This window comes from Asparagus officinalis, chromosome 4 (assembly GCF_001876935.1).
Source record: "Asparagus officinalis chromosome 4, Aspof.V1, whole genome shotgun sequence".
Lineage (NCBI taxonomy): Eukaryota > Viridiplantae > Streptophyta > Magnoliopsida > Asparagales > Asparagaceae > Asparagus > Asparagus officinalis.
In genome coordinates this window covers 125,178,493-125,198,296 of record NC_033797.1, presented here as the reverse complement: position 1 = coordinate 125,198,296, position 19,804 = coordinate 125,178,493, and the positions used below count along the sequence as shown (strand labels likewise).

The 19,804-nt window shown below is 37.7% G+C and overlaps 1 protein-coding gene and 1 long non-coding RNA gene across 3 annotated transcripts; both read right to left on the bottom strand.

Moving 5' to 3' along the window:
- Nucleotides 12,510-15,849, bottom strand: LOC109839253. Its single transcript, XM_020407683.1, has 5 exons — nt 15,520-15,849; nt 15,454-15,461; nt 14,209-14,832; nt 13,348-13,989; nt 12,510-13,146 (listed from the first exon to the last, which is right to left on the bottom strand). Exons 1-5 carry the CDS (start codon nt 15,847-15,849, stop codon nt 12,510-12,512), a joined length of 2,241 nt encoding a protein of 746 aa, XP_020263272.1.
- Nucleotides 17,666-19,596, bottom strand: LOC109838085. Of its 2 annotated transcripts, XR_002246570.1 has the most exons (4): nt 18,431-19,596; nt 18,208-18,344; nt 18,027-18,100; nt 17,666-17,930 (listed from the first exon to the last, which is right to left on the bottom strand). It is a non-coding gene; the product is annotated as an uncharacterized LOC109838085 (long non-coding RNA). The 2 variants fall into 2 exon arrangements; XR_002246569.1 differs by having other exon boundaries at nt 18,208-19,594.

The window sequence follows — 19,804 nt, the reverse complement described above, 5'->3', positions numbered from 1 at the left end:
TGCGTTCTTATGTTTATATTCTCAATCTAGGGTTTCTTTTTGGGGAAGTTTTTAAATTTGCTCAAAATTTCTTTTTACAGGGGTTTTTCAAAATCATATCTCATATCTAATCATAATCCTAATCTATTATGCCTCCTAAAAAGAGATCTAAACCTGAGTCTAGTTCATCCTCTATGAAAGCTTCTCATTATGAGGATTTTCTGTTGTTTAAATCTCTTGTTAAGAAATATAGAGAATTGTGCAAACTAAAAATTCTTCCAACTAGATATATCAAATATTCTCAGTTATTCATGTATGACACTCAGTCTATCCATAGTAATGTTGGGTTAGATAGATTGCTAAATGAGGGACATAAGTTCCTTTTTATCCTTTTCTAGTTTATCTGTTTTATGCCAACCTGTCCACAACATTCTCTGCTGATGGTAGTCTGACCATTACCTCATCTGTTAAAAATGTTGCAATAACCTTTTCTGCCAACGAAACCATTACCTCATCTGTTAAAAATGTTGCAATAACCTTTTCTGCCAACGAACTTGCGGGGATTCTTAAAATCCCAACAGGTGACGTTGATCTCATGTCTGTGCGGGGATTCTTAAAATCCCAACAGGTGACGTTGATCTCATGTCTGTTGAGCTTGGTGATCTAGCTGTCAACCAACTCATGTTTAAACCCGGCTTCTCTTATCCTATGAACAAGAATTCTCTCAATCCAAATGCCAAACTCATTGCTAGAATCGTTGCTCAAAACTTGATTCCTAAAACCGGTAGTTTCGATCACTTTGCCTCTGACAAGATAAATGCCGTATATGCCATATTTGCCAAAATAAAAGTAGATTGGGCAACTGTTTTTCTTAATAATATGGCATCGAAGCATACCAAATTTCTACCATTTGGCTCCTTTCTCACCCTTATCTTTCAACACTTCGATGTTGACCTCACCAATGAACCCAAGATTAAATCTAAGAAGGATTTTTTGATAGGGTTTCTATTTCAAGAATGCAGATTTCCTTTTCTGATCCTACTCCTTCATCATCCTCTCGCTCCCATTCTAGAGCCTCTTCCTCATCTTCTTCTGATATTTGTGACCGTCTGGACTGTCTTGAGACTCAGTTCTCAAACGTTCAGAAGCAGGTCTCAACTATCCAAAGGGATATTAGGATAATTCTTTCATATCAGCGTCAGTCTCTAGGAATTCCGGATCCTTCTTCTAGTTCTGAGTCTGATTCTGGGGAGGAACCTGCTGATGGCTCATGCTCTTCTGATGATGGTAATGGTGATGGCGATGGTGATGATGTTTGATCTTGCAACTGATTGGAGTTCTTTTATGTGATTTTCATTTTTTTTTGGGTTGTAAAACTTGATAACTATGTTTTTTTGTTTGAGTGTAATAACTCTATATCAGTATGGATTTATGTGACCTTTTATGTCTCATTTATGTGACCTTTTATGTTTTGTTGATGTCTTGTGGAACAAACTATATTTATACACATCTATGATGTTTCAAAATGCTTAAATGATGATCTGTGATTTATTATGATTAGTTTATCTTTTCTATGATCAATACATTGTTAAAACAATGTTCATGTTTTTTTTGTGGAAATTGAGTTGCTAATACTATTTATGCTTATTTTTTTTGGATAATTGTTGTTTTAGCTCCTATATATGTTCAATAGATGTCATTTAGTCAATTTGACAGGGGGAGCTCTTGGTATACATCTTTATTATCTGTGCTTATATGCAGGGGGAGCGTTGCTCCTAATTTGTTTCTTTTTCCCTTTTTGATGTTGTCAAAGGGGGAGAAAATACCACATATGGTTTACAAATTGATTCTTTTTATATATGGTTTATGTGATCATTCATGTATGATTTATTCATGTTTGGCTTATATGTGGGTCATCAGTTTATATTTCATATTCATGTATAAATTGTTTGCCATCATCAAAAAGGGGGAGATTGTTGACCCTATAGTTTTGATGATAATTTGGCAAACAATTTATTACTAATAAGTTCTCTAGTGTTTTGTGTTTATGTTCTCTTTTCAGATATTTCAACACACGTCAATCAAGCGTTAAAGATTCAAGTTCATTTGTGTGGATTTACCTAGGTATATGTTTAGTTTACTTACATATATTGTATGATTATATCTAAGCTCAATATATAAACACTTAACACGTTTTTTAACGTTTTCTATCATATAAATGATTTTTCATCAAACGTTGTTACAATAACTTTTATCTCATGTTTAAAGCTCTTTCGTACTTCATTATATACATATAATACATACACAATATATATATATATACATATTTACAAGCTCTATATCAATTTTCATGTTCACAAAAAAACAGGTTTTCTAAACATTTTTCAAAAATAGGGAGTTTTCACAAAAGAAAATTAATTTTCCAAAAATTCCTTTTCAAACACATTTATTTCATCATTTAGAAACTTTCCCCAAAGTTTCACTATTTTTGGATTTGATTTGATATTTTTAATGAATTTTTAAAACTGCCCCAAAACCTGTCAATATGCATATATCAGTTTTCGGTCGACCGATCCGGTCGACCGACAGTGCTTTTCTGAGCTCATGCTCGCGGTCGACCGCACCTGTCGACCGAGAGAACATCCGGTCGACCGAAAATTCTGTCGGTCGACCGTCAGCTTTAAACCCTCATTATCTGAGTTTTTGAGCTTAGCGGTCGACCGGACCGGTCGCCCGCCGAGTTGTCAGAACCTTTATAACGGCTAGTTTTTCTACCTGTTTTCAAACTGGTTTTTTTGTCTTTTACTTATATTTTGCTGTTGTATTGGGGTGCTATAAATACCCCATTGCCGTTCTTCCTCTCTACAACCAAGAAATCCAAGGTTGGTGTTTAACAAAATATTGATTGTGTTTAAGAGTTGTTTAATAGTTGATTTCATCAATCTGTTTTCCAAGAGGAGTCTTTTCTACAACAAGAAGTGGCATTCAATCCTATTGGAATCATCTCTACTGTTCTTCTTGTTTGAGAAGTCTTCTAAACTCTTTTATAGCTTATTATTTCATTTTCACTTCATTTAGCTATATCTATTGAGTTTGATTCACTGTTATCACACACACTTATTGAGCTTAATATTTTCATACCATATAGTGTGGGTTGTGGGGTGTGATTTAGTGAGTGTGAGCTTCATTATGTTCTCACTTGTTATTTGAGAACAAATCATTATATTTAACCTTTATTTGTGAGAATCACTTGTAATACACTTGTACACCGAGAGAAGTGTGAGGCGAGAGACAGGGTCGAATCCAATAGGAGTGGCGTCGATTGACGAACCTAGGGAGAGGTTGTAATCGAGAACTTGAGGAGGAGGACACGGGCTAGGTTCCTACACTTAGTGTGTACAGTGTGATTGCATAGTGTTTGTGTAGTGCGAGAGTTTTCGGTGATCTTGTAAACTGAGTGTGTAGAAGTTCCGGCTTCCAAACCGGATTGTGATAGTTGATATCTCCTCGAGGTGAGGAGCGGGGTCCGGCTTCCAAACCGGATTGTGATAGTTGATATCTCCTCGAGGTGAGGAGCGGGGACGTAGGTCGTGGTGACCGAACCTCGTAAACATATCGTGTGTTTGTGTTTTGCTTAGCGTATATTTTATTCATCATTATTGTTCATATCCATATCATATTTCTTCTTGCAATATCAAATTGATCAACATAATTTTAATTAGCTTTTAATTAGGATTAGATTAGCATAAGACCCTAATCACCCCCCTCTAGGGTCTAACAGACAGAAGGTTCCAACTAAAACCTCACATTATGTGAGGGATTTTCTCAAGTCTTCGACTTAAGAGAGATCATACCGAGAGAAAGACCCGTACAACAAATCACTCATTCATGTCAACGTGAATTATTAATTTTTGCGGTCCTCTTAGGATGCCAATGTTGTGCACCTACACAAAGAGTGTTAGAGTTTGACCAGCTGACGAATGTTTCGTTGAGAAGATGAGAGGACTGCTCTTGCCGCCGACCAATAAGAAAATCCCATAGTAGGCACTAGGTCGGGGAAGATGTACTTGAAGAAGTATGATCAAACTGCTCATGAAGAAGGAGAACAGGCTGAGAAGGCTAGGGGTTCTATCCCCAAGAAAGCAGCCAAAGAGGGAAAGCAAAGGGAGGTTCGTTACAACAAGAACCTTCTCCAATAAGAAACCAAGGGATCAATCAGATCTTTCCATTTTGATGTTATGGCACAATTGGCAAACATTCCCACCAGAATTACTCTTTATGAGCTCCTAAGGTTGTCCAAGTCTATGAAAAATGCTCTGATCGAAGCATTAACGGATACAAAGAACTTTATCACACAAGTCCCTGTAGTCCCAGAAGCTACAAAAGAACCTTCCTGTGCACAGTGCTTGCAAGCTATCAAAAGTCTGCCTTGCATATCATTCACATAGAAAGGTATGCAAATCAAGCATAAGTATGATAGACTCTTATATTATACAGGATATATTGGGTCTTCTGAGATCAGTCGAGTCCAAGTTGACCCGGGTTAAGCACTCAGTATCATGCTATACAGGGTCATGCAAGCCTTTGGGATTCCTCTGTATCGATTGAACTCCAACCAGACCACTATATTTAGCTTCAATGCAAAGAGTACGTGACCCCTAGGAAAAATCAAACTCAAATGTCAGATTGGAGATCTCAAGTCAGAAGTAACTTGCTAAATCATAGACGCAGACACATCCTACAATTTGTTGTTGGGACGATCTTGGATTCATACGAATCGCATTGTCCTGTCTACCCTCCATCAAGTGATGAAGTACGTTAATGAAGAGGGAGAAGTCAGAACCTTGATAGCTAAAAAAACAACCATTCAAGGGGGTGGAAAATTACCTCACTAACTCAGTTTTTTTTTTACTCCTAAGAGCTAGAACAGCGAAAAGAAGATCCCGACAGCGGTAACGAATTAGATGTTGAACTCGAACCCAAGGAAGAGTGTCTATGGGAATTGAATTCGGATGTAATGAGCCAGAATGAGCTCATTAATAATGATGTACCTAGTGAGTGAAATTACCCTAGAGGGGTGAATAGGGTAATGTGTTAATCTAATACGATTTAAATGCCAAATTAAACTTTATCAAATAATTATTCTTGCAAGGTAGTTATTTAATGAGATATGAGCAAGTATATGAAAATGAACAAGGGTGAAAGTAGGCAATAGGCGATATAAGCAGTGAGCACAAATACCAGAGTACACTAATGAGAAACGCAAACAAAATGATATGATCATGGAATTCGGTCAACCCTTGACCTACGCCTCTACTCCTCACCTCGAGGAGATCTCCACTATCTTTCAATAAAGATACAACACACTCAGTTTCCTAGCTCACCGAAAACTTTTACAATCACTCACAATGTAAACACACACTACACCCTCTAAGTGTTGGCCTAGCCCTTGTCCCCTTCCTCAAGTTTTCGGATTTATAACCTCTCTCTAGGCTTTACTACCGACACCACTCTTTTTGGAATCAACCCCGTCTCTCACCACACATTCCCCTTGGTGTACTTATGTATTACAAAGATATCCTAACAAATATTCTCAAATACAAAGATTTTGTTATCTAATAAGATGAGAAATCAATGAAGCTCACACTCAATGTAACACACACCACAACCCAATAATATAGAGTATGAAAATAGTAAAAGCTCAATAAGGATGTGTGTGAACAAAGAGCAATGATCAAAACTAAACTCAATATAAATTCTAGCTTAATATAGTAATTAAATAACAAATAATTGTATAAGGCTAGAAATTGAGTTTAAAAAAATCTTCTATGAAATTCAAGAAAGAGAGATGGATGAAAATGAAGCTCAAACCGATAGAATCAATCTCCTATTTCCCTTTTGAAAGTTTCTTCACATAAACTTGTAAAACAACTCTTAAACAAACTTTAAACCATTATAAAACTTGATTAAAACTTTCGTAGTAGTCTAGAGTGTTAAATGTAATGGGGTATATATAGGGTAGAAGAAATCAGCCTAAGAAACCATTACAAAATAACAAAAATAAAAAAAAACACAAAATCTGGAAAATAGTCGTTATTGTGCAACGACTACATTATGAGTCGACTTATGACATGCATGAGTCGACTCATGTCTTCATGAGTCAACTCATAGGTTTATCAGTCGACCCATCAGATGAAACTGCTAACTGTGCCTGTTTTGAGCAGAAAAACTAATTTTTAAATCCCTTTAAAAAATAGCAAATAAATTCTAAAAAATATAAAACTTTGGAAATGTTTATAAACATGAATATAAACACGTTAGAGAAAGAATTTTTTAAATTACACTTCCCATTTGTGAAATCTTATTATTTTGCAAAAACACACATATACATGTTTAGTCAAAAGAATAATATAATATAATATAATGATAAACAAATGTATAAAGTACGATATAATATAATGCATACTTCGTTAAAAACTTGGGAAAATTGTGTCTAGGCCCCAAAATTGTAAAGGGGATGCGTGGAGGCCCCCTGTATTTTTTTTCGTGCCAAAGTCCCAAATACCAAACGTTCTTGTGTTTCAGCCCCTTTTATGTTTCCCAGACCGAACTGAGAGCAGAAAAAACCAAAATCCCAAAAATGCCCCTTGCAGTTTCCCCCCAAAATCGGCCTGGCTTCTCCCTCTTCTTCTTCGCTCTCCTCAAACCAAACCTCTTCTCATCTCGAGAACCCATTTTTAAAACCCAAATTCCCTCAATCTCCCAGGAAAACAAGAAAGGAAAATGGCCAAACAAAAGTTAAGGAAAACGGGCCAGAAGGCTGAGGAAGAGAAGGGGGAAGGAGTCGACACCCAAACCGCAGGGCGTCGTCACCTGCGGCGGTCGGCGCGATTGACGAAGGAGGCAACTCCAAAATTGGTCGCCTCAGCCTCCGCCGACACCGTCATACCTCCGGTCTGTGGTTCTCCTCCGACATCCTCCTCCGACGAGGAGAGTAATGAGGCATCGGAAACCCTATTGAGCATGAAAAGGGGGCTGGAAAAGCGAGAGTGGAAGAGGAGACGCTCGCAGAAAAAAGAGTTCACTTCAAAGAAGAAGTAAGTTCCCAAGCAATTTCCCCACTTTGAATTTAATTAATTTAATTGTGTGATTTGAATTTAAATGAGGTTGATGGGTTCTCTTTATGCGAAAATATTGGTCAGAAACTGGTTAGTGTTGTGTAGATCCTTACTTTTGGAGTATGATCTGTGCAATAGGAAATATAAGTGTTCGGAAGAAATGCATGCCAATAATTCACGTAGTTGTTGGTTAGTGGCTCTGCATGTCAATAATTCTCGTTTGGTGTCGACGTTTTCCCTTAGGTGTCAACTATTAGCTATTCATGTTAATAAATATTAACTTTTAATAAGTTAATGGCTGTATTGTTAACTGTCTCCTAATCCAAATCAACGTCTTGTTGTTTATGCAGTAAACGTGATGCTGTAGGTGATATCAGGCCTAGTGCACGTTTTGGATCGTATTGTATATTCATGCATAAACTTCATTCAAAAATGAAGAATTGGCATTGGGATGCCTTAAAGGGCACTAACTTTGAACACTATGTGTTCTTCGGCCCTCCTGCCCGAGATCGACATGCACTGGAGCATGTGCTCAGTCACTACGATGCTGAAACTGATGAATTCTCTTTTCCCGATCCCCGAATAGGGTCTCTAATTTCAGTCAAATTTGATGAAGAGTGGGTGCAAACTCACACGGGCTTTCCTATTGATGGGGAGTTGATCTATGGGAATAGAGACTCTCACAACCGGCTTTGGAGGGAGTACTTTGAAGATAAGAAAGAAATGTTCAAGGACAAGGAGAAGGCAAAGGCCAGGGCTACAGAAGAACCTGGTAGCATGAGGAAATATGTTGAAGAGTTACTGGAAACACTTGTTGAGTCAAGTGACGATAAGGACGTTGAGGATTTTGTTCTTCTTCAAATATTGTACCAGTGTTCAATGATTTGGTGTCCGAACAGCTCGCAAGGCATTCCAAGATTGTTGTTTCAATATGTAGATAGCATTGAGAGAGTGAAGAACATTGCGTGGGGTAAATTTATTTTTGATGAGACGAAGAGAGGCATTCACATTGCCGTTGAAGGGTTGAGGAAGCCAGGGGTTACGTACGTCCCTGGATGCATGCCGCTCATCCCTGTAAGTTGCATGTTCATATGTGGTATAACATTTGTTTTATATTTAAAGAGTTTTGGCTACCGATATTAGATAATGTAACTTATGCAATTTTGAATGTTAACCAGTGTTGGTGAAAATTAACATGTTAAATTAAAAGTTAACATGGAGACCTCAAAGTTAACATGTTTAAGTGAAATATAACCAGTACTGATAAAAGTTAACTTTTTATAGTGAAAGTTAGCTACGAAGAAATGAAGTTGCATAAGGAGTTTTGATGTGCAGGGAATTAATGATAAATAATTGTTGCCTCTATTTTAGCAGCTATGGTTCTACGAGATGACAGGCATTAGAAAACCTGCCCTAAACATCAGATGGAAGCCGTCGTTGACCAACTTGGTAAGGGTCGGAGGGACGGCTGGATCGATGAGGAGGGAGACAATTGTCTCCAAGGCAGAAAAAGCAACCATTAAGATTAAGGATAAACCTGAATCAACCAATTTGGGGGGGGATACCCTCAAAGAGAGCCCTCTTGGAAGAATATTAGTAGCGCTCGCCTTGGGAAGAAAAGGATCCCTGCGAGATCAGATAATAGTAAAGCTATGGTGGTTTCATTGCAGAGAGTGAAGGAGAAGAAAGAAAACGTAAAGGATGAGAAGCAAGCGAGGGTGAAGGGCAGACAAAATAGCTCATCCCTAGGATACGTAAGCGTCAATAATCTTTTACTGATTTGCTAGCATATTTATGATGGTTGAATTTTGTAACTTACTGGTTATTTTTCCAGATTGTCTCCCAGCATATCAAGAACGCGCTTGACAAAGAAGATGAAATAGAGAAGTTGAGCCTTGATCAGCAAATTCAGTTCTGGAGGAATACGACCAAATTAAACATGAAATTGCTCCATGCCACAAAGCGTAGTAAGCGCCTTCAATGGGATGCTTGTTCTAAGGAGATACATAGGCTGAACCGGAAATTGGAGTTTTACGAAGGAACTGCTGACCTGATTGATCCCCAGGACCTGAAGAAAAGTGTGGAGGAGATTATGTCCAAGAGTGACAGGCATACAAGAGCTGCACATATGAAGAGGAAAAGAAGTGTTGACAGCATTGGCAAGGGTGACGATGTCGATTGTTTCGATTATGACGACGTGCGCAATATTGGTAAGGAAGCCTCGCATATTGCGGAGGGTGTAGCACAAGCTGAGCAGGAGGGAGACAGTGTTGGCCAAGACGAGGATGAAGATACTGGAGGGGAATATAAAGAGGAAGAGATGGAAGACAGAGAGCATGAGGAGAAAGAGGAAGATAGAGAGCAAGCATTGAGTGAGGGAGATAGAGAGCAAGAGAATAGAGAGGAGGATAGAGAGCAAGTAGTAGTAGAACAGGAAGATAGCTTGCAGGAGAATAAACTTGTAGATTCATCGGCATCTGAGAAAGTGGAAGTTAGAGAGGAGTACTTTGAAGTGGAAGTTAGAGAGCAGGAGATGAAAGTACATGAGAAAGAGGAAGAGCTAGCGCAGATGTTTGAAGAAGAGAAGGAAGAAGAGAAGGGCAGTGCGGAGAAAGTAGAGGAGATGGGTATGGGGGAGAAGAACTCATTACAAGTTTATCGAAAGTGGTCGAAGAAAGTTGTTTCGAAGGGAACAAGGGGACCAAGTACCAGAATCAGGACTCGTTCTCAGCTAATCCGAACCCCTTTCACTGAGGAAAAGAAGAAGATAGCCCAACCAGAATTAACTACAATTTCACATCACAAGGAGGATGTTAGGGAAAAAATCAGGTACTACTGCAAGCCTAGTGAATGCACGTGGGATTTTCAAAAACCAAAAAAATCAAGAAGAAGGAGGAGGCTCTGTTGAAGGTGCTGAACGAGGGGATTCCTTTTGTTGATGATTTTAGCATACGCCTGGTTGATAGCGTAGGAACCTTTGTTCACAACTTTAGAATACCCCATCATGTAGCGGCAAAGCTCACTCTAGAGGAGAACAGATGGGTCTCAGAGTTTTGCAATCAGAAAACTCATGAGTAAGTTCAATCCATGCGAACTCTTTAATTCTATTTGCATGTTCATATTAAAAGAAACATGTTAACTTATGCTCATTGATGTTAACTTATGCTATAAGATGTTATTGTTCATTGTTATATGTTAAATTTTCCAGAATCAGGCTAACATTTTACCATTTATGTTAATCTCTGTATCTTTCTGTCATATATCAGCTCATGTATTGTTTTTAAATACGTCAAACAGTAGTATTGATTCTATGGAGCTTCTCAACCTACTACGAGGGGGACGTATTGACGACCATGCAAGTTTAATTTCCTCACTTATGCAATTTTTCCTCACAATCTGACAGGGTTGTTATGCAATCTAATATGTGTCTTATGTATGTTCCATTTTCAGTTGATGGAAGCTTTGATCGATAGAATAAGCTCATGGCTGGATAGGCCAGAAATGGTTCCCCTGAGCCATAAGTATGGGATTGTATTAGTCTTCTTCTACGTAAGCTATCTACTTTACGATACTATGATTCTTTAACACGTGTTTACTCCCGTCATAACATTCCATTATACTTGGATTATACAGCACAGCCTTTATGCAAACACTCCTGATTTCCCACACATATATACTTCATTTATACAAAAGCATATTGCTGCGAGGAAGAGTGTACTCCTTATCCCGCTTGTGCGTCAGGACCATTGGCATCTTGCTGAAGTCAGGTTGGATGAGGACGTTGTCAAGCATTACAGCTCAGCTACCCACGATGCATATATTGAACCGGTGAATAAAGTAATTGGCTTCATGGACCATATGAAGGCTGGTTTTGATCCAGACAATGTTTGGAGGAAGTTTAGATATGAGGGCGTCTCTTGCGAGCAACAATCTGGAATGTTAGTAATTAACATACTTGAATTTAATTCTATTGCATCCCACAACACATATCTAACAGAACTGTTATTGCACTCTTTAATTGCAGTTTTGATTGTGGGCTTTTCATTCCCTTATACATGAAGGCTATAATCAATGGGAATGATGCGATTCAGGTAAGTAATCCCGAAGACAATTCGGCCGTCTTGCGTGCCAGTCTTGCAGCCAAACTTCTTGAGGAAGGATGGGAACAGAGGCAGCAAGGGGAGATTGAAGCACATTGTGGGCGAAAGCCGATTCTAACATTACGATAAAATTGAAACAGAACTGTTATGGATATGTCTGATACTACCTGCTTGACATGTACTCTTTAATTTTGCTGTAAGCTAGTCAATTTACGGAGGAGGTTAACTAGATTGGACAAAAGTTAACCATTTTCAGCAAAAGTTAACCAGTTACAGCAAAAGTTAACCAGTGTTGGCGAAAGTTAACCAATTTCAGAAAAAGTTAACCAGATTCAGTAAACGTTAACCAACTTCGCTGGAAGTTAACCAGCGCCAGAAATAGTTAACCAGTTATAAAGAAAGTTAAACTTGTCGCTCTAAACCAAATTGTGCAAAATTTAACATGTCAACCGCTCAGCTACCCACTTTGGATTAGATCAAACAGCTCTGAAAGCTAACCAATTCAGGGAAAACTTTACAAATCGATAGCCAATAAACTAATAAAGCGAAGAGCGATTTTTAGACGATGCAGTGTTCCGCTATGAACTGCACATATATCAGTTCATTTTCAGCTTGCATATCACAATGTTTAAGCAAATTAGAACAACACAAAAACAACATAGAAAGCACGAACAGGTTTTCCATTTTTCAACTTCACGCTTAGACTGCTTCAATGCTTTCTTCAAGTATTTTACCTTGGCTGCTATCTCATCTTCAGCGGGTGCTTCTTGGTGAACAGCCACGTTCTCCTTTTTTGCATTGACATTGTCAGCCCAAGCAAAAAACTCACATCGCCTATTTGGGAAATTTGCACATCCCCAGAAGTATCTACCTTTGTTGCTCCCATTTTTGCATAGCTTGAGGGGGGTTGGAAGCTTGCAGAAACAACATGGCTCTTCTGCTGATTGAGAGGCATCCTCGGTCTTCATCTTAGTCTCTAAATGAGCTATAAAGGGAGGGAGGGAACAAGAGATATGGTTTTACTTGAGCCTTGCATAAAGCAAATCCATCAAGTAGCTAGCCGTTGGAATATGTCACGTAGATTTGAGACCTGACAGCAATTTAACCTCAAACAGTGGGCCTTTATGATAACAAATTCAGCTAAAAGTAGTAGTAGTATAGAGATAGTTATATGTTAACATGTTTAAGTACAAAATTCAAAACCTCCTGCTGTCTGGAAGCAGAGCACAAAAATCTCCCATTAGTATAATGGAAACTTAAAGACAACTTATATTTCACTAGCGCCATTCTTCCTCTTCGTAAGCATGGCACACTAATCATGGATGGGCTCGTTACAAGTTGCTCGGTTGTGCCCTTCGCTCTTGCATCGACCACATTTGACAGGACGTTTCATAATGGTTATGTTGTTTATGCGTCTTGTTCTATTTCTTCCCCTCCTCTTCGTGGTAATTGGTGGCAAAATCTGGATTTCATCCTTGGGCACACTACGCATCTCATAATCTGGTATGGGATATAATATTTCATCGTAGCTCTTCTTAAACGCCTCTACGGACATGAACCAGTCACAATACTGATATACCTCTCTTTTCATATAAATGATGACTGCACAAGCATGCACACAAGGAATACGAGTTACGTCCCAAGCACGGCAAGTGCATGTCCTCTTCCCCAAGTCAACGTGAGTGGTTCTCTGTGATTGCACTTCGAATATATCATCTCTAGATTGCTTAATCTCTAACGTAGATCCTCTTTCCATATGTTCTCCAACAATCTGCTCAGCTTTAGGATAAAGATAGCTTGTCCACTTTTCAGCCATTATGCGTCTGTTGTTCATGCGAGTCATAATTTGCTTGCGGATATGCTCCACCATTTGCAGGATACGCAGCATTCGAGCTTCACGTATCCAGCTGTTAAAGGATTCTGCAACGTTAGAGGTTACATGACCATATCTGCAAACATCAAAATAAAACAAAGTCTCATTCAGCATCCAATATATAATAAGATTAACACGCAACCACCAAACTTTCCCTTTAGTAGGAAAAGTTAACATAATAACATGAAAGTTAACATATAGTGATAAACGATAACATATATCACCGATAGTTAATCTGCAAAAGGGGATATTCACTAGAAATGATTGAGGGAAGTACCTAATGCCAGGGAAGAAGGCATTCGCCCAATGCTCTGGCGAGTAGTTATTTACAATCTCATATGTAGCTGGAGACATCTCATATATATCCTTCATGTAGCCGTTCCATTCCGCAACAGTGTATTTATAGCAAGCTGATTGGAGCAAATTCCCCAAAACATGTGTGTCCTTTGCTTTCATTCCCAAATCCTTTAGCTTAGATCTAAAATTTTCAACCAGGTGCAGAACACATCTTGAGTGAATTGCTTCAGGAAAACATTCTCTTACCGCTTCTTGGATTCCCTTGTCGGCATCAGAAATAATAACTAGTTGATGGGGAGGATTGTATGTGTCTGGCCTTTCGTACAGTATAGACCACAAGCCTTGCAGGAACCAGCTCCAATTATCAACGTTTTCCTGATCACATATGCAATACGCAAGTGGAAATATCCCTTGGTCTCCATCATATGCTACAGCGCTCAGGAGCAGGCCTTTGTATCTATCTTTCAAGAAGGTCCCATCCAAAAATAATAGAGGTCTACACCCATTTAAGAAACCAACGATGCAAGCAGCATAACATATAAACAGTCTTTTGAACCTTCCTTCATTCTGGTCAATGCAAATGTAGCTTCCTGGATTTGTTTCCTTCACCTTTTGCTCATACCTGTACAACAGTGTGACCACATTACACGTAAATGTAATACATTGGAACATAAGGGTAATGTATATTAACATGTAAGAGCTGACAATTTTCCATGAAACATAACAGTCCACTGTGACAGCTGAAATATAAATTTATGAAAATACTATAAATATGGAAACATCTAAGGAAATATATTGCACGATAAATTTATACATTTAAACAGATAACTATAAAATTTACCATCTTAATTGATCGTAAGACTCATAACTATCACCATACATAGCCTCCTGCGCTCTTTCTTTGCCCCACCATATCTTACTGTATTCAAGTCTCAATCCATATCGAATGAGAAACTCCTTTTGCACATCCTTTGGGTGGATTTCAGGTCGAACCTTTAAGACAGGTCGCAATTGTTCTGCTACAAATCTACGAGATGCCCGTGATTGCCCTGACAAGCTAGTATGTTGTCCGCAACTATGTTCATTCACAAACCTTTTGATTTTAATTCTTTTTTCATTTTTTACAGGGGATGCAAACAGCATCCAAGGGCAACCATACGTCTCCTTATATCGACAAATAACTCGGATACGTTTAGGTTCATTCTTTACAAAGTCGTAGTCAAACTTTTTTGCCATGGAATAGTATTGCAACGCTAGTCTTAAATCTATGGCAGTTTCAAATTGTTGGCCCTTTCCAGTTAATGCTGTGTGCCAACAGTCTGGAATGCTGTAAGTTTTACTGATAATATCATCAGCTCTCACTACGTTCTCACCAGACGGGCAATCAGTTGGGATTCTCTCTGAATTGGAAGCATTTCCGCCAGAAGGGGGATGACAATATTCTTCATTCAAAGAGGCATCACTGCTGCAAAAATTAATCAGCCAGTGATATAAACTTTACACTAGAGTATAAAACTATCTTATAATGTTTAAAACAAACCATTTTCGTATGAATTAACTAAAGAGCAGTGGAATTTAACAGACAATTTACATAGATAACTCGTTACGCTGAAAGTTAACATGTTCAATTGAAGATTAACATATATCGTCAAAACATAACATGAAACCAGCTGAGTTAACGTATAAATTTCGAAGATGACATCTATGTTTTTCTACTGCGCAGCGAAACCTGAAATCACAATTTTTACATCACACAATCCCAATTTCCCCACAGCTCATTGTTTACATATAAATCAGTAATAACTTTGTACTTCCTTTAAGAAGTAGGACACTCTATGTTATCAAAAACTTGCATCTGAATCTCCGTACAACAAGTGAAAATCCTTTAGATCAAACATGCACTTCATGATAGGAAGAATATAGCAATAACGTCACACGACACCGTGCACGTCGAGCAATTGGAAACCGTTAGGGGTTGTTGACAGTTATGATGATAATTAATTTGTTAACTTGAAGGGATTCAAAGCTCATAATGGGATTCCAAAAGATGAAGTTAAAAAACACTTAAAATGTTATGCGGCTTTGCCTTAAAGCCTGGAATCAGTATGTTCACGTCACACAAAGCTAAATGTTATAAAGAGTCATTAATTACTTGCATTCCACCAATAACTTTCTGGTTTATTTCAGAACTCGAACACTCTTTATTAACAGCACTATTAACAACAGCGAGCATGTGAATCTCTGTACAACCGACATTTCGATTGTACTCCAACATGCACTTCAAGTCATCTTCGTTGTCAACCGAAAAAGTCAAGTTGGGGTGCCTCTCGGATTTATATACCAAGGATAAAGCTTCTTCAGGTACTTTCATTCTTTCAGCCACATCAAATTTCAGTTCATAAAAACGTGTTGTCGAGCAGAGCTTCATAAATATGGCCTTCTCGCCTAAAGACACCATACAAATCAACTCATCGGGGGCCATTGGGAGTGGTTGAGAGTTATGAAGACAGTTATGAGGAGTAATGGAGGGGATTTAAAGCTCAGAACGGTTGTTGACAGATGAAGGGGAAAAACCCTGATTTCATAAATGGGAGAATGAGGCAAAAATTATCCGATTTTATATCCCATTAATAAGGAGCTGAAGCGGACCAGTAATGGAGGGAACCCGCCTTTTTTTCCCCCGCTTTCCGCCGTCTCTTCGCCTTAATTGCAATGGGAGAGATAGACGATCATCGATGGCTGCCTGTAGCCGGTTCCCAGTGAGAGACGAGGGCATTTCGGGTCTTTTTGCCTAAATACGCCAAGCATACGTATAAAAGAGGGCTAAAGGGGCTGGAGCACGCGAAAAACAGATTTTTGGGGCGGCAGCCCAAGGGGAATTAATTCGTGGGCTGGGCCACTTCCAGGACGCGATTTTGGGGCCTGGACACAATTTTCCCTAAAACATTTCCCATTAAGTTTAGTATAAAGTATAATATAATATAATGTAATGATAAACAATGATAAACCAAAAAGAAGAAATTACTGTCCGATTTAAAACCATAAAATGAGTTATGATACAACTGAAATGTCCCTTTCTCAGCCATTTTTCTTGAATAAATTATAAGAAAAATGACACCTGATGCACCTTGTATGATAGTTGGTCCAATAAATTTGAGGTAGAAAATATTTTTGGATCCACATAATTATTTTCTTTTTCTATTTTTTCTTTCTTTCTTTTTTTTTGGTTAAATATACTATTGATGAGTTTGGTCAGTTTAAACGTATGATTATTAAATTTGAATTCTCTGTCAACTGCCAGAAGTGTTGTAAACAAACAATTATAATTATAACTGTTATTTTTTTAGTTGATAGTTATGACCCATCTTGAGTGAAAGTTGGAAACGTAGTACGATTAAAAAGGTTAGGACAATCCATTGAAGAAAAGTGACAGCAATTAAAAAATAGTGTTATAATGTATGATAGGACCCAAATTTCTACTTTATCTATTAATGAAGGAAATTTTCTTATAAAAGCTTTAAATTTAATTAATTTTCATTCTCTCCACTATCAAACAGAAACGGAAGGACCAATACATTTGAAGGTAGCTGCTTATTTTCTGGTTGATCACTTGTGAATAGTATTAAGTGAAAATGAGAATCCGCGCAATACATGGTGATATGATGAAGGGCAATATTTAGTATAATTACAATCATTTAATAAATAATATATAGTTGTGAATGAAAGTAATTACAATTGATGTCAACAATTTTATACATAAATAATACATAACATTTATAATCCACTATGTATCAAGGTCTTACACTACTAAACAATGAGGCATCCTAGACGGAAAATTCTGTCTAGGGAAATTAGCATTCCGTCTAGGATGAGTATTCTAGACGAAATTTCGTCTACAATACGCGTCTAGGAAGTTTCCATCTATGATGTAGTATTCTAGATGGAAATTCCGTCTAGAATACATCCTATTATTCTAGACGGAATTCAAAACTGTCTAGAATACATCCTAGACGGATTATTCTAGACGGAATTTCTGTCTAGAATATTGTATCCTAGATGGAAAAAAATTTCGTCTAAGATGAGTATCCTAGACGAAAATTTCCGTCTAAGATGGTATACTAGACAGAATTTTGAGCATCCTAGACGGAATTTTCGTCTAGGATGCTATGCTACAGTTTTTTTTTTTTTTTTTTTTTTTTTTTTTTTTTTTTTTTTTTTTTTGCAGAATCTCACTTGGAACAAAGATGAAACACAAAGAAGACCTGTCACATTCAAAACATGAAGCACACGCAAGATCATAAGAAGAAATATCCCAATTCTGATGACTAAAATCAATTTTCTTGATGAACAAAGATTAGAATTCTGAATGTTCTAGAGTCACCTAACAGAAATTCTTAATGATAATCTGTACACAGATATTCTTAATGATAATCTGTACAAAGCTCTTAATGACAATCTGAATGTTCTCGATGGCTTGGACTAATGAAGGAAGCATGTCCTCTATGCATCACTATGCCATTCGCACAAAGTGCTCGTTGTTCCAGACAAAGAGAGCCCTTTCCGCTACATGAAATGGATGAATACTATGAGTTCTACTTATAATGAATTCTCAAGACATCACAGATCAAGCAATATCAGTAAATTGACAGTCATACAGACCCTATTGTAGCCTTCCCCGGTGAATGACGCACCATCACAATAGCGAACCTTAACTCTGTTCCAATTATAGAAGTCTGCAAGAATTATAAAACCAGTTACAATGAAAATAACTTCTAAAGGATTTTGCTTTGAAACTAGCTAAACAATTCAAAACATAATGAAGGGTTCAACATGAGTATACCAGGATTCTCTTCACGTTTGTCACTCATTATTCCAGTGAATGAAATCTCCTTCTCCATATAGTAGGATGAACCACGGTGTGATTTCTTTCAGTAAGTACATGTTCTTAGGTTATTGCACCAGCCTCCTCCCTATGACCTTATAACACGAGTTTCAAAACAGAAATATGTTTTTGGACTATTCTAATAACTTATATTTAATGTTATAATGTAATGTCTACAGACCTCTAAGTTAACGAGCCAATTATTTGCTCCTGACCCAAATCCATGATGAATGTGGTAACCAGGTGGGCTACCATCCATACATACTGCATCAAGAAATATTGATAAGATACAAGCAAAATTTCTAGTCCCAAATGCCTTAAAACATGAAATCAAATTAAAATTACCATGAAATCAGAACGCGAGAAAACAGTGAAAATTTTTCTAGGATATAAATGGATAGAAACAGGCTTTCTAAGGGCATCTCCAACCCAGCCCCATTTTGGTGCAAACAGTGCTTTTTGTTGTACTATTCATTCTCCAAACCAGCCCTATTTTCTGCTCCATTTTGGTGCAGATGAACAGTGCTGCACCAAATATGGCGTCGCATTGTTCATCCGCCCCATTTGTTCACTTTTTAAATTTTTTTTTAAATGTTTGTTTTTATCTCTCAATTAATATAAAAATAGATAAAAGGGAATAAACTGAGAATATACTGAGAATATTCTTTTTTGGTGTAAAAAATGGTGCAATGGGTTGGAGATGTATTACTGTTTGATGTGACTTTTGCACCATTTTGATGCAAAATTTGTACCATTTTGGTGCAATGGATTGGAGATGATCTAAGGCTTAAGTCACAGTAACATATGAATACAAACGAAAATAATACAGAAACTGGCTTCTCCAAAAGGAAAATTTTCCTGGGTTCCTCGTCTCTAATTAGCTGAGCAAAAAAGCTCCTAGGCTAAAATAACAATATGTCTGATCGAAATTTGAAGCAATTAATTACAATCAAACAAAATAAAACAGTAGATTTTTGTAAGAGAAACCAAAAATGAAGGTTAGGAGAATAATATCATCATGCCCAAAATGAGGAAGAAACAAAAGGAATTCCTCCATGTATTTCTCTTAAATTCCAACTTCCACTTTCAGTCCTCAAATTTCTGGTTTCATTTACTACAAAAGCAGAAATTAGGATCAATGATACCACAGCACTAAAATAAATAAACAATAATCGAGTCTCAAATTAGATAAATAACATAGGATTAGGGGGGGAATACACAAAGCACAGGACATAGGATATAAATGATAAAATAAAAATATACATTAGATTATCACTTCAAATACTTTCTAATATAGCCCTTTTTTCTAGTATTCAGCAGATACAGAAAGGAATCATCTAATCAACAAATAAGAAAAATATTTAACCTGTCGTATAGCTGCTTCAATTTTTTTTCTGTGCTTTGACATCAAAAGGATCTGCATACATCCAAAAATCGCAGAGGAGAGACCAGAGGGGGTGGCCGAAGATCGCCGGAGCGTTACGCTCGACGAAGAAGTGGCTGTACCAGGCAAGGCCATAGCCTGTGAAGGGGACGAAAGGGAGGAGCCAGAGGT

Excerpts from the sequence above, each read along its gene's own strand:
- LOC109839253 (XM_020407683.1), bottom strand. The coding sequence starts at position 15,849 with ATGGCCCCCGATGAGTTGATTTGTATGGTGTCTTTAGGCGAGAAGGCC. Across the intron at positions 13,990-14,208 it reads TCTTACGATCAATTAAGATG|GTATGAGCAAAAGGTGAAGG; the intron begins GTAAATTTTATA and ends ACTGTTGTACAG. Across the intron at positions 13,147-13,347 it reads GCCTTCTTCCCTGGCATTAG|ATATGGTCATGTAACCTCTA; the intron begins GTACTTCCCTCA and ends TGATGTTTGCAG.